Genomic DNA, 24,009 nt, shown 5'->3' on the forward strand with positions numbered 1-24,009 from the left:
GTAGATAGTGCACACGACTTTTTTCTTCAAACATCTGGTGGAATCATCAGCGTATTTAGAGAAGTTTTCCCTGCAACTGGGTGGGCACATGGGAGCCTGTATTTGTTCTGTTTGCTTGTATTAAAATGCTTCCCTACTCCACTCCACCATGAAGCTGTGACTGATGATGCAAAAGACGTTACGCGACGCAATCTCTGGAATCACAGCCACAGAAGCCTGTAAATCCTTCAGAGTTGTCCTAGGTGTCTTGGTGGCTTCCCTCACTAGTCTCCTTCTTGCTTTTTTTTGGGGGGGGGGTCCACTTCCTGATCCAGACTGTACAGTACCATCCTGTTTAGTGATTGATGTAAGCCGCATTGTGAGGGAACATAATCAATCAATTCAATCAATTTTTTTATATAGCGCCAAATCACAACAAACAGTTGCCCCAAGGCGCTTTATATTGTAAGGCAAGGCCATACAATAATTATGTAAAACCCCAACGGTCAAAACGACCCCCTGTGAGCAAGCACTTGGCTACAGTGGGAAGGAAAAACTCCCTTTTAACAGGAAGAAACCTCCAGCAGAACCAGGCTCAGGGAGGGGCAGTCTTCTGCTGGGACTGGTTGGGGCTGAGGGAGAGAACCAGGAAAAAGACATGCTGTGGAGGGGAGCAGAGATCGATCACTAATGATTAAATGCAGAGTGGTGCATACAGAGCAAAAAGAGAAAGAAACAGTGCATCATGGGAACCCCCCAGCAGTCTACGTCTATAGCAGCATAACTAAGGGATGGTTCAGGGTCACCTGATCCAGCCCTAACTATAAGCTTTAGCAAAAAGGAAAGTTTTAAGCCTAATCTTAAAAGTAGAGAGGGTGTCTGTCTCCCTGATCTGAATTGGGAGCTGGTTCCACAGGAGAGGAGCCTGAAAGCTGAAGGCTCTGCCTCCCATTCTACTCTTACAAACCCTAGGAACTACAAGTAAGCCTGCAGTCTGAGAGCGAAGCGCTCTATTGGGGTGATATGGTACTACGAGGTCCCTAAGATAAGATGGGACCTGATTATTCAAAACCTTATAAGTAAGAAGAAGAATTTTAAATTCTATTCTAGAATTAACAGGAAGCCAATGAAGAGAGGCCAATATGGGTGAGATATGCTCTCTCCTTCTAGTCCCCGTCAGTACTCTAGCTGCAGCATTTTGAATTAACTGAAGGCTTTTTAGGGAACTTTTAGGACAACCTGATAATAATGAATTACAATAGTCCAGCCTAGAGGAAATAAATGCATGAATTAGTTTTTCAGCATCACTCTGAGACAAGACCTTTCTGATTTTAGAGATATTGCGTAAATGCAAAAAAGCAGTCCTACATATTTGTTTAATATGCGCTTTGAATGACATATCCTGATCAAAAATGACTCCAAGATTTCTCACAGTATTACTAGAGGTCAGGGTAATGCCATCCACAGTAAGGATCTGGTTAGACACCATGTTTCTAAGATTTGTGGGGCCAAGTACAATAACTTCAGTTTTATCTGAGTTTAAAAGCAGGAAATTAGAGGTCAAGATGTTAGCAATGTGACTTGTTTCTAGGAACATGATCCAACTGGCAACTGGAAAAAGCCCAGGGGGACCCCGTGTGTTACCTGGCTGTGGTCGAGAGACAGCTACTTTCTGGAGGTGGGGATGGACCAACCCATCTCTGCCTGGATGGTTGGCACCCAGGACCCATGTCATTAATCTACAATTACTGTCAAAATAAGCGGATCATAATTTTTAATGGCCACACCAAAGCAAAACCATTACGAGAACTACTGCTCAGCCCAGAAAAATATGATTTAATAAACATCCGAAATTAGGTTAGCCTGTTAGCTGATCTTGTCAGTGCTCAGGCTTCATTTGTAACGCCCAGGTGACGCACCGCATCACTGAGGCTCCACCTCTTTACCCAAAAATAGGCTGTGGACCCACACAGAAGAACACACAGACAGACAGACACATCTGAGGCGCTTTATATATAAGATCATCATTAATATTGTTATTATTATTATTATTATTATTTCTGAGCATGTGTGAATTTCTGCACTTAAAATTCAGGTGTGCCAGTAATTCTGATCAGGTTTAGACGATTTTCGCCTTGATAACTCTAATCCCTGGGTTACATTTGCTACAAGCAACAGAGTCAAAGCAACCAGCTGTCATTTGTTTTTAATCAGAGTGGGTGTTTTGCAGCGACAACAGTCGCTACGCCGTCAGGTAGGCGGGGCTAAAAATAAATGAGAAGTCTCACTGACTCATCTTCAACCACTTTTCCAGGTTCGGGTTGCGGGGGCAACAGCGTTGAAGCAACAGCATTGAAAGGAGCCCCAGGAGCAGCGACTCTACTCCGAGCTCCCCACAGATGACCGAACTTCTCACCCTATCTCGAAGGGAGACACCAGCCACCCTCATGAAGAAGCCCATTTTGGCCACTTGTACCCGCGATCTAGTTCTTTCAGTCATGACCCAACACTCATGACCATAGGTGAGAGTAAGAACTGTTGTCAAAGTGTAGTGACACGGACCCACAACAGGGGCGCAAATGAACGGTCAATAGATGAGCCAAAAAGTAACAATTTAATGTTGTGAAGGTGCACAACGAATATACAGACAATCTCAGAATTTGATAACAGTCAATCCACAAAGGTGACGTGTGGGCAGGCTCGAGGATAGAAGACGTCTGTCCTGAGAAGAGCCGGAACCACACGATTTCCGCCGCCAGTGAACCTGGTGAATACTGGAGCCGCCAAGTCCCGAATTTCCAGGTGATCACCGTCCCCAACTGTCGGATCTGGTACTGCTGGCGAAGAGCAAAAACAGTCAAGTGCGGGTGTGTGTACACCCCGTAACAACAACGGTGGGAATGCCACCTCCACCTCTAATACACACTCGTGCAGCGTCTGTGTAACCACTTATCTGACGGGACATAGGACGAAACAGTCGCGACCACGCCGGTCCTCTGGTAAGACAGCTGCAACACAATCAATCAATACAGGCAGAGAAAGTTACCTCCATAGAAGTTCGATATCTCGGCGATGAGGTGGAGATGACGTCTGGGTTTTATGGAGTGAGATGATGAAGAATGAGTGACAGCTGTCAGGAAATAATGAGTGACAGCTGTCACTCCCGGCTGTGTCCGTGGCAGCAGCGCCCTCTCGTGCCTGAAGCCCGCACTTCAGGCAGGGCACCCTCTGGTGGTGGGCCAGCAGTACCTCCTCTTCTGGCGGCCCACACAACAGGACCCCCCTCTCAACGGGCGCCTCCTGGTGCCTGACCAGGCTTATCGGGGTGTCGACGGTAGAAATCGGCCAGGAAGGCCGGATCCAGGATGAAGCTCCTCTTCACCCAGGAGCGTTCTTCGGGTCCATACCCCTCCCAGTCCACCAGATATTGGAACCCCCGGCCCATTCGACGGACGTCCAGGAGCCGGCGCACTGTCCAAGCCGGCTCCCCGTCAATGATCCGGGCAGGAGGCGGCACCGGACTGGGAGCACAGAGGGGTGAGGTGTGGTGAGGCTTGATCCTGGACACATGAAAGACTGGGTGGATCCGCAGTGAAGCCGGGAGTTGGAGCTTCACTGCGGCAGGACTGAGGATTTTGAGGATTCTGTATGGTCCAATATACCTGTCCTTGAGTTTCGGAGAGTCCACCTGGAGGGGGACGTCCTTCGTGGATAGCCACACCTCCTGCCCGGGCTGGTAAGCAGGGGCCGGGGATCGCCGGCGGTCCGCATGGGTCGTCGCCCTCGTCCGGGCCTTCGCCCTCGTCCGGGCCTTCAACAAGGCAGAACGGGCGGAGCGCCACACCCGACGGCACTTCCGCAGGTGGGCCTGGACCGAGGGCACACCGACCTCTCCCTCCACCACGGGAAACAATGGGGGCTGATACCCCAAACACACCTCAAACGGGGAGAGGCCGGTGGCAGAGGACACCTGGCTGTTATGCGCATACTCGATCCAGGCCAGATGTTCACTCCAGGCCGTCGGGTGTGCGGACGTCACACAGCGCAGGGCTTGCTCCAATTCCTGATTGGCCCGTTCTGCCTGTCCATTGGTCTGCGGGTGATACCCGGACGAGAGGCTCACAGTGGCCCCCAGTTCCCGGCAGAAGCTCCTCCAGACGTGTGAGGAGAACTGGGGACCACGATCAGAGACGATATCGGTAGGTATCCCATGCAGATGGACGACGTGGTCGACCAGGAGGTCTGCTGTCTCCTGGGCTGTTGGGAGCTTCAGGAGGGCCACGAAGTGGGCCGCCTTGGAGAATCGGTCCACTATCGTGAAGATGGTGGTGTTGCCCTGGGACGGCGGGAGGCCCGTGACGAAATCCAGGCCGATATGGGACCAGGGGCGATGAGGCACAGGAAGCGGCTGGAGAAGCCCTTGGGACCTCTTGTGGTCTACCTTGCCCCTGGCACAGGTGGTGCAGGCCTGGATGTACTCCCGGACGTCGGCCTCCATAGACGCCCACCAGAAGCGCTGCCGGACAACTGCCACGGTCCTTCGCACCCCTGGATGACAGGAGAGCTTGGAACTGTGACAAAAGTCCAAGACTGCAGCTCTGGCCTCTGGTGGGACGTACAGACGATTCTTCGGACCGGTTCCGGGGTCCGGGCTCCGTGCCAGGGCCTCCCGGACGGTCTTCTCCACGTCCCAGGTGAGGGTGGCCACGATAGTGGACTCCGGAATGATGGGCTCCGGTGGATCTGACAGCACAGTTTTGAGGTCATCTTCGTGTACCCGGGACAAGGCATCCGATCTCTGGTTCTTGGTCCCGGGGCGATAGGTGATCCGGAAGTCAAAACGTCCGAAGAACAGTGACCAGCGGGCTTGCCTGGGGTTCAGCCGCTTGGCGGTCCTGATATACTCCAGGTTCCGATGGTCAGTGAAAACCGTGAACGGTACAGACGCTCCCTCCAACAGGTGTCTCCACTCCTCAAGAGCCTCTTTCACCGCAAGGAGTTTTCGATTGCCGACGTCATAGTTCCGTTCAGCCTGGGTCAACCTGCGAGAAAAGTAGGCACACGGGTGAAGAACCTTATCGGTCTCTCCGCTCTGGGATAGCACGACTCCTATCCCTGAGTCAGAGGCGTCCACTTCAACCACGAACTTGCGGCTAGGGTCGGGCTGCACCAAAACTGGCGCAGTAGAGAACCGTCGTTTCAACTCCTTGAACGCGGCTTTGCACCGATCCGACCAGGTGAAGGGGACTTTTGGAGAGGTCAGGGCTGTCAGGAGGCTAACTACCTGACTGTAGCCCTTGATGAACCTCCTATAGAAATGAGCGAAGCCGAGGAACTGTTGCAGCTTCCTACGGCTTGTTGGTTGGGGCCAATCTCTCACCACCGCAACCTTGGCCGGATCAGGGGCGACGGAGTTAGAGGAGATGATAAACCCCAGGAAGGACAAAGACGTGCGGTGAAACTCGCACTTCTCGCCCTTCACAAACAGTCGGTTCTCTAACAACCGCTGCAGGACCTGACGTACATGCTGGACATGGGTCTCAGGATCCGGAGAAAAGATGAGAATATCGTCCAGATATACGAAGACGAATCGGTGCAGGAAGTCCCGCAAGACGTCGTTAACCAAGGCTTGGAACGTCGCAGGGGCGTTGGTGAGGCCGAACGGCATGACCAGGTACTCAAAGTGACCTAACGAGGTGTTAAATGCCGTCTTCCATTCGTCTCCCTTCCGGATCCGAACCAGGTGATACGCATTTCTAAGATCCAGCTTAGTAAAGATTTTGGCTCCATGCAGGGGGGTGAACACGGAATCCAACAATGGCAACGGGTATCGGTTGCGAACCGTAATCTCATTCAGCCCCCTGTAATCAATGCATGGACGGAGTCCGCCATCTTTCTTGCCCACAAAAAAGAAACCTGCCCCCATCGGGGAGGTGGAGTTCCGGATCAGCCCGGCAGCTAATGAGTCCCGGATGTAGGTCTCCATTGATTCGCGCTCAGGTCGTGAGAGGTTGTACAGCCTGCTGGACGGGAACTCAACGCCTGGAACCAAATCAATGGCACAATCGTACGGACGGTGCGGGGGAAGGGTGAGTGCCAGATCCTTGCTGAAGACGTCAGCAAGATCGTGGTACTCAACCGGCACTGCCGTCAGATTGGGAGGGACTTTGACCTCCTCCTTAGCATGCAAACCGGGCGGAACCGAGGATCCTAAACACACCCGATGGCAGGTTTCGCTCCACTGAACCACTACCCCAGATGGCCAATCAATCCGGGGATTGTGTTTCAACATCCATGGGAAGCCCAAAATCACGTGGGAGGTAGAAGGAGTTACAAAAAACTCAATCTCCTCCCGATGGTTTCCAGACACCACCAGAGTTACTGGATGTGTCTTGTGTGTGATTAAAGGGAGGAGGGTGCCATCTAGTGCCCGCACCTGCAATGGTGAAGGAAGCGCCACCAGAGGGAGCCCTACCTCCCTTGCCCATCTGCTGTCTAGCAGATTCCCTTCTGACCCCGTGTCCACCAGTGCTGGGGCTTGAAGGGTTAAATCCCTGCTCAGGATTGTAACTGGGAGTCGTGTGGCAATCTGTGTGTGTCCCACGTGAATGTTATGACCCCCCCTTAGCCCAGTCTCTAAGGGCGGTTGTTGTCTTGTCGCTGTTTGGGGCAGTTTTTCTGTATGTGTGCCTTTGAGCTGCAGAGAAAACACTCCCCGCGGACCAGCCTCCTCATTCCGTCATCTGTTCTCGGTTTGGCCCTGTGCATTTCCCTAGCAACGTCAGCAGGGGGAGCTGTTGCCACACGGAGCGCTGCGGCTGTGGAGCGTGGGGAGGGCGGCCCCTTTTCGAACCCAGAAGGGAAAGGGACGGCGCGTACCCAGCCACATCCTTCGCCTCGCTCCCGACGGCGTTCCTCCAACCGATTGTCTAACCGTATAACGAGATCGATAAGCCCATCTAAATCCCGCGGTTCTTCCTTAGCTACCAGATGCTCCTTCAAGACCGATGACAGTCCGTTTATGAAGGCGGCGCGGAGCGCAACGTCATTCCTGCCGGACCTCGCAGCCGCGATGCGGAAGTCGACTGCATATTCGGCTGCGCACCGGCGCTTCTGTCGCATTGACAGCAGCATTGTTGAAGTGGTCTCTCCTCTGTTAGGGTGATCAAACACTGTTCTGAACTCCCCCACAAACCCAGTGTATGCTAATAACAACCGTGAGTTCTGTTCCCAGAGCGCCGTAGCCCAGGCGCGTGCCTTACCCCGAAGCAAGTTAATAACATAAGCCACCTTGCTGGCGTCAGACGTGTACATCATGGGTCGTTGTGCAAAGACGAGCGAACACTGCATCAGAAAGTCCGCGCACGTCTCCACACAACCCCCGTACGGCTCTGGGGGACTTATGTATGCTTCAAGTGATGGTGGGGGGGTTCGTTGAACGACCAGTGGAATGTTAATATCCGGCACCGGGTCGGCAGGAGGAGGAGCCGCAGCAGCGCTCTGATCGCGCGCTTCCACCTGTGCGGTGAGAGCCTCCATCCTGCGATTAAGGATGACGTTTTGCTCGGACATCAAATCCAGCCGAGCGGTAAAGGCGGTTAGGATTTGCTGCAACTCACCGAGCATGCCTCCTGCAGACGCCTGTGCACCCTGCTCTTCCATTGGCTGTCCAACAGATGGCTGACACCCCTCGGGATCCATGACGCTGGCCGAGATATCCTGTTGTGAAAGTGTAGTGACACGGACCCACAACAGGGGGCGCAAATGAACGGTCAATAGATGAGCCAAAAAGTAACAATTTAATGTTGTGAAGGTGCACAACGAATATACAGACAATCTCAGAATTTGATAACAGTCAATCCACAAAGGTGACGTGTGGGCAGGCTCGAGGATAGAAGACGTCTGTCCTGAGAAGAGCCGGAACCACACGATTTCCGCCGCCACCAAACCTGGTGAATACTGGAGCCGCCAAGTCCCGAATTCCCAGGTGATCACCGTCCCCGACTGTCGGATCTGGTACTGCTGGCGAAGAGCAAAAACAGTCAAGTGTGGGTGTGTGTACACCCCGTAACAACAACGGTGGGAATGCCACCTCCACCTCTAATACACACTCGTGCAGCGTCTGTGTAACCACTTATCTGACGGGACGTAGGACGAAACAGTCGCGACCCACGCCGGTCCTCTGGTAAGACAGCTGCAACACAATCAATCAATACAGGCAGAGAAAGTTACCTCCATAGACGTTCGATATCTCGGCGATGAGGTGGAGATGACGTCTGGGTTTTATGGAGTGAGATGATGAAGAATGAGTGACAGCTGTCAGGAAATAATGAGTGACAGCTGTCACTCCCGGCTGTGTCCGTGGCGGCAGCGCCCTCTCGTGCCTGAAGCCCGCACTTCAGGCAGGGCGCCCTCTGGTGGTGGGCCAGCAGTACCTCCTCTTCTGGCGGCCCACACAACAAGAACGAAGATTTGCTCTCAATCTACTGGTGAGAAGTCTGTTTTATGCCACGAGACATGGCAACTACCAAGACGAGCAAAGGCAGCATGTGATATACGTTGGTTGGTTGCTCAAAAAAAGAAAAAAAAAATCCAAGATGGCAGAATACGCTGTGAAACAGCTGTATTTCTGTATAAATCTAATATGTTTAGCATTTTTTGTTGCTCATATTTTGTGAAGGTTAGTGAGAACTAAACACTTTTAAATCTAAAAGCCATGTTTTTATAACCAGATAATACCTCTGAGCTGATTTGCAAGACATCTCACCAAGACGCTAGCAAGCTAACTAGCAATACTGGATCATCACCTGAAACAAGTCAATCGAACTTTGGTTCCTTCGAGCATTGAAGCATGGAGGAAAGCTCACTGTGACAGAGTTGGGTTTCCCCATCCTTAATAAACACTGTGCACATTAACGTCAAGTAACCACAAGCTGTCCTGTGCACCAACAGCAATTCTTGTATATTTGTCTGTGAATTGTTCTGTGAATTATTTCTGTAATTTATGTTTGTAGCATGGCCCAAGCAGAGGGTCACCCCTTTGAGTCTGGTCTGCTTGAGGTTTCTTCCTCAGAGGGAGTTTTTCCTTACCACTGTTGCTCTGGGGGTTGGTAAGGTTAGACCTTACCTGTGTGAAGCGCCTTGAGGCAACCCTGTTGTGATTTGGTGCTATATAAAGGAAAATAAATTGAAATTGAAATTGAAAAAGCTAGCCATGCCCAGGGAACACCTACCAAGCAACAAACGCTGATACGACTGCAGGGCTAAATGTGAGGACGGTGTAAAACTGATCAGGTGGTACTGGATCCCCACATGGCCACTTGTTGTGCAGACATGGTCTCATTTTGGTGCATCGGTTAAACACTCTCGAGGTGCTTGCAGAGTCACTGACATTCAGCGAGGTATCACGGCCGCCGCAGGAAACAGCATAAAGAGACTGAGGATCACATTTAATCTCTTCCAGTTTTAGCTCCGAGTCCTTTCTGTTAGTTCCTCTGTTTAGATTTTTCCCGCATCGAGGCGTTGGAGCCACTCGTTCTTTTCCTCCCTCTCACTCATATTCTTTGTCTGTTGCAGGTTTAAGGAAATCCTTCAAGTGTGATCCCAAAGACTGAAACTGAGAGTAAAAGAGCAGATGAAAATGAAACGCGTTTGCTTTGGTGCAACCACCAGGTGTCCCCTTTGGAGAAGCGGCTGGTCGTTGCCGTGTGCAACTCGGACAGTCAGAGTTGGACGTATTAAAACTTTCTCACAGAAAACTTCAGAAATTCTTCAGATCTTTGGTTTTGCCGGAGGGGAGTTTCTATGATTCTAGAATAAATTCCTCACATCCTGTAGCTGGAGGCTTTTGGTGCTTTTATGGCTTTTAGCCTTTTTTCCTGTAGGTTCAAAGAAAGTTGACTTTGTTAAAGTTTTACAGAAATGATGACGTGCAAATGTGTGCAGCGACTCACATCGTAGCCGTTGTTGCGGATGCCCCTCCTGGACCGCTCCCTCATCACCAAAAGGTCCATCTCCGTCTCCACGGGGCTGGGGCTGCTCAGAGACTGCCGGCTCCAGTAGGACGGCTCACGAGGGTGCGAGTACCTTTAAGGCAGAAGCAAAAAATAAAGCACACAACACTAATAAAATAATGATTTAATAATAATAGTAAGTAGAGCACTGCGCTCGTAGAAGACAAACCTCCACCAACACTAGTTTCCAATTCCACAAATTTTACCTGGAAAAAAAAATTTCAAGGACAAAGTCCTGTTGGAAGTGACAAATGTCAGGAGTGTGTATTTACTTTATGCACTAGAATTGAACTTATTTTTGGTGGGGGTTTTTTGGTTTCTGAAATTTTTTTTTTTTTTTTTTTCCAGATAATTTTCACAGAACATTTGTCAACTCTGCTATGCACAATGTGTCATTGCTTTTTGGCACTTGGTTTCCGACTGATAACTGGAAGATAAACACGCATGAAATTAGAACCACATTCCAATTTTGGTCGTGTAGGTAAATCCATAACATTCAAAACATCATTCAAAGCGCATATTAAACAAATATGTAAGACTGCTTTTTTGCATTTCAATCAATCAATCAATCAATTTTTTTATATAGCGCCAAATCACAACAAACAGTTGCCCCAAGGCGCTTATTAGACATTTACGCAATATCTCTAAAATTAGAAAGGTCTTGTCTCAGAGTGATGCTGAAAAACTAATTCATGCATTTATTTCCTCTAGGCTGGACTATTGTAATTCATTATTATCAGGTTGTCCTAAAAGTTCCCTGAAAAGCCTTCAGTTAATTCAAAATGCTGCAGCTAGAGTACTGACGGGGACTAGAAGGAGAGAGCATATCTCACTATATTGGCCTCTCTTCATTGGCTTCCTGTTAATTCTAGAATAGAATTTAAAATTCTTCTTCTTACTTATAAGGTTTGGAATAGTCAGGTCCCTTCTTATCTTAGGGACCTCATAGTACCATATCACCCCAATAGAGCGCTTCGCTCTCAGACTGCAGGCTTACTTGTAGTTCCTAGGGTTTGTAAGAGTAGAATGGGAGGCAGAGCCTTCAGCTTTCAGGCTCCTCTCCTGTGGAACCAGCTCCCAATTCGGATCAGGGAGACAGACACCCTCTCTACTTTTAAGATTAGGCTTAAAACTTTCCTTTTTGCTAAAGCTTATAGTTAGGGCTAGATCAGGTGACCCTGAACCATCCCTTAGTTATGCTGCTATAGGCTTAGACTGCTGGGGGGTTCCCATAATGCATTGAGTGTTTCTTTCTCTTTTTGCTCTGTATGCACCACTCTGCATTTAATCATTAGTGATTGATCTCTGCTCCCCTCCACAGCATGTCTTTTTCCCGGTTCTCTCCCTCAGCCCCAACCAGTCCCAGCAGAAGACTGCCCCTCCCTGAGCCTGGTTCTGCTGGAGGTTTCTTCCTGTTAAAAGGGAGTTTTTCCTTCCCACTGTTGCCAAGTGCTTGCTCACAGGGGGTCGTTTTGACCGTTGGGGTTTTTCCGTAATTATTGTATGGCTTTGCCTTACAATATAAAGCGCCTTGGGGCAACTGTTTGTTGTGATTTGGCGCTATATAAATAAAATTGATTTGATTTGATCTGATAACAGGAAAAATGAGAGTGATTGAGACAATTTTGATTGAGATACAAGGCAAAATCTACACCAAATGGGCAGGTGATATTGAGTGTCAGTCTGCACATCACTTTCAAATATGAGAGTGATTGGGGCACGTTTGATTAAGATATAATGTAAAATATACATTAAATGGGGGTTTTCAATGTTAAATTTAAATGGCCACAAAATCTGTAATCTGGATCAGATCTGGATCAAACTTTGTCAAACAATAAAGGATATCATCCTACATAACACTCTCAAATACGAAAGAAATTCCTTTTTTTTTTTGATAGAGTTATAAATTTTCAAAATTTGTTCAATGTTAAAGGATAGGGATTTTTCCAATATTTTTCCTGACTTTGACCTTTGACCTTGAAAATTGAATCAGTTCTTGACGATAAGGATATGAATCCTCTGTGGTGTATTTAAACCCATAACAGAAAAATAAGCGTGATTGAGACACTTTTGATTGAGATATAATGCAAAATCTATACCAAATGGGCTTTTCAACATTAAATTTGAATGTCCACAAAATCAACAATCAGGATCAGATCCAGATCAAACTTTGTCAGGTGATATTGAGTGTCAGTCTGCACATCACTTTCAAATATGAGAGTGATTGGGGCACGTTTGATTAAGATATAATGTAAAATATACATTAAATGGGGGTTTTCAATGTTAAATTTCAGATTCAAAAATCCAGATCAGATCTTGATCAAACTTTGTCAAACAATAAAGGATATCATCCTACATAACATTTTCAAATACAAAAGAAAGCGTAATAAATTTTTGGAAATTTGTTCAATGCTAAAGGATAGGGATTTTTCCAATATTTTTCCTGACTTTGACCTTTGACCTTGAAAATTGAATCAGTTCTTGACAATAAGGATATGAATCCTCTGTAAAAAAAAAAAAAATTATAATGATATATGAAAACGTGGGTTCCAGGCAAAACATAACCTCTGCCCAGCTTCACTGATGGAGGTAACAATAATCTTCCTGCTGCAGCTTGTGCTTTTTCTGCTGTGCACTTATACTTTGCGGCATCCTTGTTTTTCTTACAAAAGTCAGCACTTGTTTTTCAGCAGCAAATTAATCTTGTACTAAATCAGTGTAAAGAAAAGAAAACCAAACATGCATTTATCTGTATCAACTGTAAAATATTAACGTGCTGCCAAAAAAAAAAAGCCCTCTCCACTCAGTCCTTATGTGTTGCTTAGCAACTACACAGATGAAGATGGATTCTTAGTGGAATAGTATAATTCAACAAGCATTATTATTGATTTTAAGGAAAACTACTCCAGTGTGACTACATGTAAAAAAAAGTAAAGCAATCCTCATTCAGTCTGTCAGTTTTAATGAACATCCGTTAATTGTAATGGTTTACACAATAAACATGGAATAACACCAATAAATATATAGCCCTGGTCAGAATTATTGGTGCCTCTATATTTTACATACAGAATCTGAAATATGTTCAAAAATAAATACAAATGAACACATTTTGTATTATCGAAAGATATGAAAAATGACCAATGTTATCAAACAGCATTTGCTTTCATACTGTGACATTAAAACTACAGACATCAAATCTAAACAAGCTGCTTTGATGAATTTACAGTAAATCATCATTTTTACAGCCATTTCTTTAGACATCAGGGGATGGATGTATGAACATTTCCAAATCAGTGAATATGTCATGGACTTCACTTCCATCAAACATTAAAGCCCCCTTCACACATAGCAAGAATGTGCCGGAAGCCATGCCCGACACGGCAAATATTGCCATAATCTGACGCAGTTGGGAGGAAAAGATTTGTGGTCTGCAGTGTCAGAGCGCAGACAGACTGCCTCGTCCACACCTGTCAGATCGCATCCAGAGTGTATGTAGATGACACAGACTGGTGTCAGATGGCCATAAAAGGCGCTGCAGACTGCCCGATCTCCAAATGTCTGATGGCAAAGTGCTGTGTTCTTCCCTTTGCACAGGACCTGTACTGGACATCAAAGAACAACCAACGTATGGACCGGACTCATGCTATATATGTCCATCCCTGCGGTCACCCACTCCCATTCAATCACATGCACATGCGCACACACGTAGCGAACCTTTGCTAACAGTCAAGGGACACACAGTAAAATCACCAGTGTAAAACTAACACTAACAGTGTTAAATTAACACTGCCAGTGTACATATGGGCCTACTCTGATCAGAGCGGGACCATATGTTCACTGGCAGTGTTAATTTAACACTGTTGATTTTACTGTGCACCTTTGCTTAAAAAAAGTTGCAGTGAGGTTTCCCACTATATTCGTGGCAGCAAACTTTACCCCCCCCCCACAATGCAACTCTACATCGTGATTTCTGATTGGACTATGCCATGGGATTTATGCTTGCCATTGTTGTTTCCAGCATTCCACCACAGCTGTGTGGTCCTGGCGCAAAATGCATCTGGAGGCGAGATTCATGTTTCATATGTTGTCATGGCGAAACAGTTCGACGTCAGATGTCCGACAGAATTAAATGTGATCAAGCAGTAATTTGTTTATTACAGCGTTTACGGTTATTACAGTGAGATCTGTTCAGCTCTGAGCCTCTGACGTGAGATGTGACAGCGTGCGCAACTGCCCGCCAGCCGCCATGGTCTCGCAGATCTGATGGGCACAAAATTTCACATTATTTACGTTGCTCATGGGGAGGAATATTACCTGTACCGTAAGGTCTATTATGGATGTAACAGCCTGTCCAGATCTGCAGCGCCACACACCTCCGTGATGGTCTCACAGGACATGTTGGAACATGCCCAGCTCTTGCACCATTCGGAAGATTCAGACGGCTTTCGGTGGCTTTTCAGTCGTGTGACTATCCGAGAAATTGTGGAGGAGCTGGACATGCCATGTCCTGTGAGGCTTCATCACAGCGTTGCTTTTTGTCCCGTGCCATTAGCGGCTCCGTCCCAACGAATTCCTCCGCACGTCTTTTCATGACAAAAACTCCCGTAACAGTGGAATGTGACGAAAAAGTGGTATGTCCACCTCTTCTGCCATTTCTGTAGTAGTCAGACGACGTCCCGGATCAACACAGCGTTCAGTTTGGAAATGATCTGGTCGTTTCAGCCTGTCGATCACCGCTCGGAGGGCGGCGCGCCCTCCGCCATTGTGTGCCGTCTTTAAACCGGTTGTAACACTCCTTAATCTGTGTGATCCCCATAGAATCGTCCCTGAAAGCCGTCTGAATCTTCCGAATGGTTTCCACCAGGCTGTCTCTCACAGTTTCTGGAAAAATTTGATGCAGCAAAGCTCCAAATCGTTCAGACATTTTCCTCACAATAATAATCCGATGAGGGGGCTGGACCACTGCTCACTCAAAGCGTGCTAACAGGCGAATGACGCAACTGACAGGCGTGAAAAAACTCACGCATGCGCACGAAGGTTCAAGCTTGGCTGATGCAAGCGCACATGATTCAACTCCATATAGTTTTTGCAAAAAATAAAAAGGTCGGATAGTTTTCTAATACACCTCGTAAGTGGATAATTGTCATGTGGAGGTCATACTGCAGACTGTGCCATGCCCAATATATCTCAAGGTCCCCTCATATGCGCTCAAACAGTTTCGGATCCTGTTTATGCCGCCTTCAGAATATGCAAACTGTGGTCAGATGCCGTTCAGACCAACGTCAGATAGGTGCCCAATCTTGACCGCACCTGGAGAGTTTTGAACATGTGCGTCACACTCGGGGCTGCCGACCGATTTTCAGATGTGCGCCGATTCATAAGTCTGAGTCATCGTGTAATCAGAGTTGTGTGATCCTCAGGCCAATACAGTACTTTGACTGTTGCAAAGAACTGCTGGACAAAAAAACAAACAAAAGAAACAAAGTGCACATATAACTTGCACATCAAATTTGTGCTCTGCCAGTACTTTAGTCATCTGTCCTATTTGTTGGGGCCACTTCAGTTTTGAGCAGTCTGCAGATTATCTGAAGATCAAACTGTCCAGTAAATGGTGTGATTAGTCATTATTAAACTTTTGATTATAAAGAACATTTACACATACATACATACATACGAGGTCTGTCCGTAAAGTATAGGTCCTTTTTATTTTTTGCAAAAACCATATGGATTTGAATCACGTGTGATTGCATCAGCCAAGGTTGAACTTTCGTGCGCATGCGTGAGTTTTCCCACGCCTGTCGGTGACGTCATTCGCCTGTGGGCACGGCTTGTGGGAGGAGCGCTCCACCCCCCTCGTTGGATTTTTTCTTGTGAGAAAATGGCCAAACGCTTTGAGCAAAGTTGCTGCATTAACTTCTGCCAGAAACTTGGCGACAGCCAGGCAGAAACGATTCGAAAAATCCAAACGGCTTTCGGAGATGAAGCCATGAGCAGCGCACGGATTAAGGAGTGGTACAACCGGTTTATAGACGGGCGCATAACGGTGGAGAGCGAGCCGCGTTCCAGTCGGCCATCAACAAGCCGAAATGACGAGATCGTTTCCAAAGTGCACGCTGTGGTTATGCGGGATCGTCGCTTGACTGTCCGAGAAATTGCTGAGGAAGTGGACATTAGCAAGACATCGGCACATTCCATCATAACGGATGATTTGGGCATGAAACGAGTGGCGGTGAAGTTCGTACCGAGGTTGCTGACGGCGGAGCAAAAGCACCTCCGTGTGGAAGTCTCACAGGACATGCTGGACTCCATTGACACTGATCCCAGCTTTACAGACACCATAATCACCGGAGATGAGTCCTGGGTGTACGGGTACGACCCGGAAACCAAATTTCAGTCGTCACAGTGGAAGCATTCCACGTCGCCAAGACCGAAGAAGGCGCGCCAAGTGCGCAGCAACATCAAGGTAATGCTGACTGTTTTTTTGACTCCTGTGGTGTGGTACACCACGAGTACGCACCACAGGGTCAAACAATAACAAAACAGTATTACAGGGATGTCCTCCGTCGTCTACGTGATAGTGTGCGGCGCAAGAGACCGGAGTTGTGGGCCGGAGGAAAGCTCATTCCTCTCATTTAATTCAGACTTATTTGACCAAAAACCAGACTCCAGTGGTTCAACAGGCACCTTACTCCCCTGACATGGCCCCTTGTGACTTTTGGCTCTTCCCAAAACTTAAAATACCATTAAAAGGAACCCGATTTGAGACAAGAGAGGACATTATGGCTGCGACGACGGCGGAGCTGTGCGCCATCCCGAAAAAGGCGTTTTTGGAATGCTTCCAACAGTGGCGACACCGCTGGGAGAAGTGTGTGGAGTCCCAAGGAGAGAGTCCAACCCTCCAGGTAAGCCAGTTTTTTTTTCCCAGCCAATGGTCCGATACTTTTGGACAGACCTCATACATCTTCAACCGCTTATCTGGGTTCGGGTCGTGGGGCAATGTCTCCAGCAGGGCAACCCACATTTCCCTTTCATGGGACATATTGACCACCTCTGACTGGTATAATATATAATGATATAATAACATAATAATAATATGATATGATATAATAATGATATAATGTCTCCACCTAGTTCTGGGTCTTCCCTGGGGTCTCCTCCCAGATGGATGTGCCTGGAACACCTCCCTAGGGAGGCATCCAGAGGGCATCCTTAACAGATGCCCGAACCACCTCAGCTGGCTCCTTTCAACGAGGAGCAGCAGCTCTACTCCGAGCTCCCCACAGATGACTGAGCTTCTCAACATATCTCTAAGGGAGACACCAGCCACCCCCTCCTGAGGAAACCCACTTGTACCCGTGATATGGTTCTTTCTGTCATGACCCAACCCTCATGTCCATAGGTGAGAGTAGGAACTTAGATTGACCAGTAAATTGAGAACTTCGCCTTTTGGCTCAGCTCCCTCTTCATTACAACAGTACAGTAGAGTGAATGCAACACCGCCCCCTGCTGCACCGATTCTACAGCCAATCTCACGTTCAATTGTCCCCTCACTTGTGAACAAGAACCCAAGATACTTGAACTACTTCACTTGGGGCAAGACCTTATTCCCTACCCGGAGTAGGCAATCCATCGGTTTCCTGCTGAGAACCATGATGTCAGATTTAGAGGTGCTGAGCCTCATCCCAGCCACTTCATACTCAGCTGTGAACCAACCCAGTGAGTGCTGGAGGTAACAGACTGATAAAGACAATAGGACCACATCATCTGCAAAAAGCAGTGATGAGACCCTGAGCCCACCAAACTGAAGACCCTCCTCCCCCCAACTACACCTCCATATCCTGTCCATGTAAAGAACATTTAATAATAATTAAATTAATACATTTTTGTTCCACTACTGGGACCTAAGCAGGAACACGTTTGTACCTCTTATGACATCCTGCAAACGAGGCCCTCTTCTCCTCAGCGGTCATCGGCTCCTTGAGCCCGTTGTCGTATCGACCGAGCCTGGTGTCACGATGGCTGAAACCATGACTACCAGTCTCGGACAGTGAGAACTCTCCATAACCCTTCCTCCTGGCCTTCTGACGTAGTTTGTTCCTGTAGTGCTCGATGTCCGACTTCTGCTTCAGGCCTACATGGTTTGCCTGAAAATAAGTATCACATCACATTTTCATTGGTTTCTATGCAACCAGATGACGTTAAAATGGAAGGAAGCAGGGAAAAGAGACCAAGGTGATAGTATAAGACAAGTACTGTTTGAGGCAACAAGAGAAACAAACTTTAGCATCAACCCAATTTGTTAGATGATGTTAGAGCTACAGTTTAGGAAGGGACTCACGTCTCCATTGAGGACCACAGAGTCCTGGCTGTGGGAAGAGGAGGAGGGGTAGGAGTAAGTGGGCTGTGCCATCATGGGTTTAATGGTGATGAGACGCAGAGAGCCTGAATGGTCATCATATGGATCTGAGGAAAAGACAAAGACACACACATACACACAGTTAAGGCAACAGAAGAAACTACTGTATTATTACAAATTAAAACATCTACCGCATAAGATTCCAAATCAAATTAACACTGCCAACTTTATCCATCACTGTAGTCCCCCCCAGTTGAGTAGTGCAGCAGAGCCTCTTCAAAGAGTAAGGTGTATATGTCTGTTGGTCCTGATCTGTTCATCTTAAACTGAAGAGCCACTCAGGAACTACTAGGTACTGAATACATTTGAGGTCACCAATGGACATCCAAACAATTCTTGAAGGTGTTGACCAATGGAGCAGTCACCAGGGCCGTATATAGGGATGTGAAAGGGGGGGTTCAAATCCTTGAGTTGGGGGTCCAGTGGGCCGCAGGGCCCCTGGTGGGGTCGAGGGGCAACGCCCTTGTGGGGGGCTCTGGGGGGCGAAGCCCCCCGAAGCAGAAGCTTTTTGAGGATTTCGAGGGGTAAAAAGCTACATAAATTTCATTTGAAACCCAAAATGTATCATTTTAGGAAATATATTTTATACATACAGTCCTTGCTTGGGATTGGATCAGTTGCCATAAGAACCACCCAGGAAGAACCAAGATAATATTAATGCAAACTTTATACCTGGCGAATATTTGCACCTTTACAGTATTTGCAACAGGAAGGAGAAGCTCCCTTTATTTCTCAGCTTATACATACAAACATGTTTTTACAAACCAGACAAGTGTAATTGTGTGTCTACATGGGTATTTACAAGTACTAATCTGTTTGATATCAGAGGAGGATAGGGACCAGGGAGCAAAAATTCTCAACCCCCATGGGAAAAGTTTATCTAGCAGTTTCCCATTTCATCACTTAAGGGATTACTCTGGCAGAGGAAATTGAAACATGAGGGTGTGTGATAATAGCTGTGTAACAGTTAGTGCTTGTTGCTTATTATCAATGAAAAGAAAATACATAACATTGATATCCAGATCAGAAAAAAATCAGCAGAAAAAAATCAGCAGAATTCTCAGGGTGGGGGTTCAGTTGAACCCCCTGAACCCCATCTATATACGGGCATGGTCACGACTTCATCAGGGAAACTGTCCCACCTGTCAATTACTTTGTGAATGAAGAAGGTTGCTCTACTGTCTGTTTGCTTAGGGAAGGACTATGGGTACGGACATCAGGTGCAAGTTTAAAGAAGAGGTTGGTTTCCAGACAGTCTACATTGTAGACAATCTTGTATGCCTGGATCATGTCCCCTCTGCAAACTGAGCAGTCAAAGCCTCTGTTGCACCATTTCAATGGCATCCTCAAGGTCTTTGATGACTGGGCCCCAGATGACATTGGCATACTCAAGGTGGAAGCTGATGTAAACCTTGAAGATGACTATTAGAGGTTTCATCTAAATTGGTGGACTTCTGGATCAAGAAAAGTACACTGTTCACTTTCTTAATGGCTGCAGCAGTTTGTTCATAAAACATGGGGATCTTGTCAATAACAACTCCAAGATAGTTCTCTCTCGACTGGCTTGTTCAATTTGGTGATCCTCTCCCAACATCTGTACTGCTGATTGTGAAGGCAGAGATGAAATGACTTGCATTTGAGCCACCTCCAACAGCTTGACCATTCTAGAGCTTGGTCAAGGTCAGACTGTAGATTATTGTGGTCACGAATGTCTTGTATGATTTTACTGATCTTGGCATCTGCAAAACATTTGGATTGTTTACTGAAGAATACTGGTAAATCATGGGTCCAAGAAGTGAGCCCTGGTTAATGCCGGTCACCAGTGAAGGACTTTGTGTTAGTGTGAAGGAATGAAAGAATGCAGAATTGCATCTTTAAGTAAACAATTGACTAGCAGATGGTCACCCCAGTAAGTCTGGGCTACTTGAGGTTCCTTCTTCTTATTAAAAACACAAAGAAAAAAATGCATGCTATAGTTTGGTGATGTACTGATAAAAACTACATACACAAACCATATGTCCACAGTTCTACAGGCACCAAAATGCAATTTATCACCTCCACCAAGGAGGTTATGTTTTCGGTTGCGTCCTTTTTTTTGGTTGGTTGGTTGTAGAGAAGCTTGAATCTTCGACTGGACTGGGTTGCTTGACGCGAGGACGTTTCGCTTCAAATCGCAGAAGCTTCCTCAGCTAAAATTCTTGCTCTGCAAGTCTGACTACTGTCTGACTCTTGTAGAGAAGAATAACGTCCTCGCGTCAAGCAACCCAGTCCAGTCGAAGATTCAAGCTTCTCTACTATGGAAACCACCTGGACAACTGAGAGCCTACACAGAAAGGTTGGTTGGTTGGTTGGTTTATTAGCAGGATTACTCAAAAAAATCCTCAACAGATTTGAATGAATCTTGTATCTTGGCCTAACTTAGAAGTCATTAAATTTTGGTAGTGATCCGGATCCGGATCCAGTAATTTATAGGAAAATTTTATTAGAAAAAAAAAAACTTGTGTAGTTCATGCAGTTTCTCTTTATAAATACATTTGCTGAAGATCTAAAGGTTTAACACTCTGGGCTGACGCTGTCGTATACGACGGCTGAGACCAAGCTTTACTAAATTACTTTTTAATGATATGAGATAGAAAATTACTTTTTTTGCTGAAAAGTTAACTCCACGGACTTTCGAGCCACCGTCCACCATCTTTGTACTCCTCATAGAAGCTGTGTGATGACGTGAGCAATGTGAGTGTCCAATCAGAATTGGTTCACCGTCACATGGTTTTCCAAAATCTAATCATAGGGCAGATTCACCTCACGTTACACACCAAAGATTGTTTTTAGGAGTGATGTGTTACTAGTTGGCCCGTTTGAATAGCCCCCTGGCTGCTCCAATTCACCCTGCGCCATTACGCACAGCAAAAGTGAAAGTGAACAGATGGAGCAGACGATGAGCCTCTCATACATTCTCATGTGCTCAAACAGTGTGTGAGTATCAGGATTGCTCGACTAGTTTTCCTGTGAATGTTACTGGATAAGCCTGTGGCAAGCTCTCTCACTTCGGCGTAAAGCACTGTTTACCATATCAATGGAGCGAGGGGAAAGGGGCCGCTCCTCAAACTGAATGAGCCTCGAAGTGTGAATGTTGCTTTCAGAGCAGGAGAGAACAAACACATAGTAGAAGTTTGTGACGTGACCTTTGTGTAATAGCAGACAGAAACTGCTTTGAGATGAAGACAAACAAAACGCATAGACCATTTTGTATATATTGTTCAAAATGTGCATTTGTGTTTATTGTTTGAACCTTTTGTTGTACAGTCTTTCACACAAGAGCCAAATATACCTTTATAAAGTGTCAAAACAGTTGTTTATTATAGTTTGCTGTGTGTTTTGAATAAACGTGCGTGGAAAATTATTTCCGCTTTACTTTTTCCTTTCTTATTTCTGATTGTAAACCTTTATTACACTTATAAAACACAACTATAGCATATATATTTTGAAAGTACAGGTTGTCCTGAAAAAAGAGACATAAAACTTGACTGTGGGATGCAGGGAGAACTGTTAACAGAAATAATAAAACATTCATGCCAGGCGAGTGAACTGTCCAAAAAATGCCCTCGGACCCCAGAGGGTTAACCACTGAATCTGAAACATGACGATAGATGCGTGAAACAACGTGGAATAAGTCTCTTTGCCAAAGGGTGACCCTATGGCCTTGGAGGAGGTTTGCACTCTCCGAGTGCTTCTCGTTTTTGTCATCCTTTTGAAGTTTGATGAAAATCACATGAAAAGTTTTTGAATTATTCTTGTGACAAAGTGACCAACACGTGCAAGTGCCAACATGGCAGAGGTAAAAATGTATTGAAAGCTGTTTGAGAATTACTGTAGATGAAATTTTTCCAGCTGTACCGACTGCAGACATCCATTGGATTCCATCTGCATTTCTACCTTCACAATTCCCTTTTGCGATTGGTGTTCGTTCTAATTTTGTTTTGTTTTTTTATACAGTACTTCATTGGAAATGACACCATGTCTCGACATCAGTCAAGGAGTCTTTCATCATCAGAGTGTACGATTATCTTAAGGTACTAAAGGATTATTAACTGACTGGGAGGTCTGTACGGGGAAATATCAGACTGACGTGTCATCAGTACGGGCCGAGCGTTAGCGAGGTTAATAATTCATTTATTACATGGCTGTTATATATATGTAAACATGCAAACTCAGTTTTATCTGAATATGAAAACTGCTGATGGCCAGACCTGTTTATTTCACCTCCATGAAGAACTTACTAACAGATGGTACCGTTGTGATTTTTTCAGATGCTGTTTAGATATGTATGGAGTATGTTTATGTCTGAATTGATTTTTTTTAATCGTGTTTCTTGCTTCCTGGTTTGTAACGAAAAGTTATGGACCGACTGTCATGGTAACCGGTCCAGATATGGGAAAATATCCAACCGGTAATCAGCCAATCAGCGCAGGTAGCGTTACAGCCATATAATAAGTGGTAGCATTTCACACCACAACAGTGGAAACAAAGTTAATGAGCATCACTGTGGTTCTTTTGCAGTTAGTACAAATTGTGGAACAGTTTTTGAATTCAAAGGAGAAAGAAAGGAAGAGCATGGAAATGGAGGTAGATTACGGACGGAGGATGAACTGAGGGACAGAAGATGGAGAAAAATGGTAGTTAGACCAAGTCATTTTTTTATTTTGTTCACTGATTTTTTTTTTTTTTTTTTAGCACAGAAAATAGCTGAATATCTACTCCTAGCAAATGAAAACATTACGTGAGTGTTCCCATCATCTGCACAATCTGATGTAAAGAGGTGTAACTCTTTACATCACTCTTAACCTGGAACTGGAATGTTGGCCAATGATAAACCACAAGTTCTAGAGCAGGGGTGGGCAACTTGTTCCAGAAAGGGCCAAGAGGGTGCAGGTTTTCTTTGCAGCTACTGACTCCACCAGGTGATTTCACTGATTAATATCACTTTGAGCAGATGGAATCAGTTAATCAATGAAATCACCTGGTGGAGTCAGTGGCTGCAAAGAAAACCTGCACTCTCTTGGCCCTTCCTGGAACAAGTTGCCCACCCCTGTTCTAGAGAAACAAAAAAGTATGTTACTCTTGCAGCAGAAAAGAGCACTGCTGGAGGATCAGTATGATCCGTATATTGGCCATGACGCTCACTGGTGATCTGGAATTCTGCAGCATGAAGCAGAGAGCCTATAACTTCTTCTTGGCAGGACACCAGCTCAGGGCAGGCTACTTTCCCAGTAAAGGTGGTACCCCTCCTATACCACTGAGTCACCTGTTTAATAGCACAAATCTCTTTAATTTCATGTTGTTCGTGCAGATTACCAAACACCGGGTGCAGCAGCACGACACGTGCTGCGTGCAGTGTTCATGTGTGTATGGCATTGCAGGGAACAGGAGAGGGACAAAATGTATGTTGTTTCGTCCTTGGCCCGCTGTGACTCACTGCCTGACTTGACATCATATGGCAGATTGTTTCACTGTAGGGTGACGGTGGAGCACTGAGCTCACCGTGACCCCGCGCATCCTGGTGACTGCTTCATTTCTTCATTTCAGCCTTGGGTCACAGTT

General features: G+C 46.3%; 1 protein-coding gene across 2 annotated transcripts in view; it reads right to left on the reverse strand.

Moving 5' to 3' along the window:
- The window catches only part of kiaa1549la (KIAA1549-like a), a 235,322-nt gene that overhangs the window by 10,168 nt on the left and 201,145 nt on the right, over positions 1 to 24,009 (reverse strand). For both annotated transcript variants that reach the window (XM_034177216.1, XM_034177217.1), the window contains exons 16-18: positions 18,331 to 18,455; positions 17,916 to 18,136; positions 9,933 to 10,065 (exon numbers count right to left, since the gene is read on the reverse strand). In XM_034177216.1, coding sequence (XP_034033107.1) covers positions 9,933 to 10,065; positions 17,916 to 18,136; positions 18,331 to 18,455 — 479 coding nt within the window. The remainder of the gene's footprint in view (positions 1 to 9,932; positions 10,066 to 17,915; positions 18,137 to 18,330; positions 18,456 to 24,009) is intronic.

This window comes from Thalassophryne amazonica, chromosome 8, assembly GCF_902500255.1.
Source record: "Thalassophryne amazonica chromosome 8, fThaAma1.1, whole genome shotgun sequence".
NCBI lineage: Eukaryota > Metazoa > Chordata > Actinopteri > Batrachoidiformes > Batrachoididae > Thalassophryne > Thalassophryne amazonica.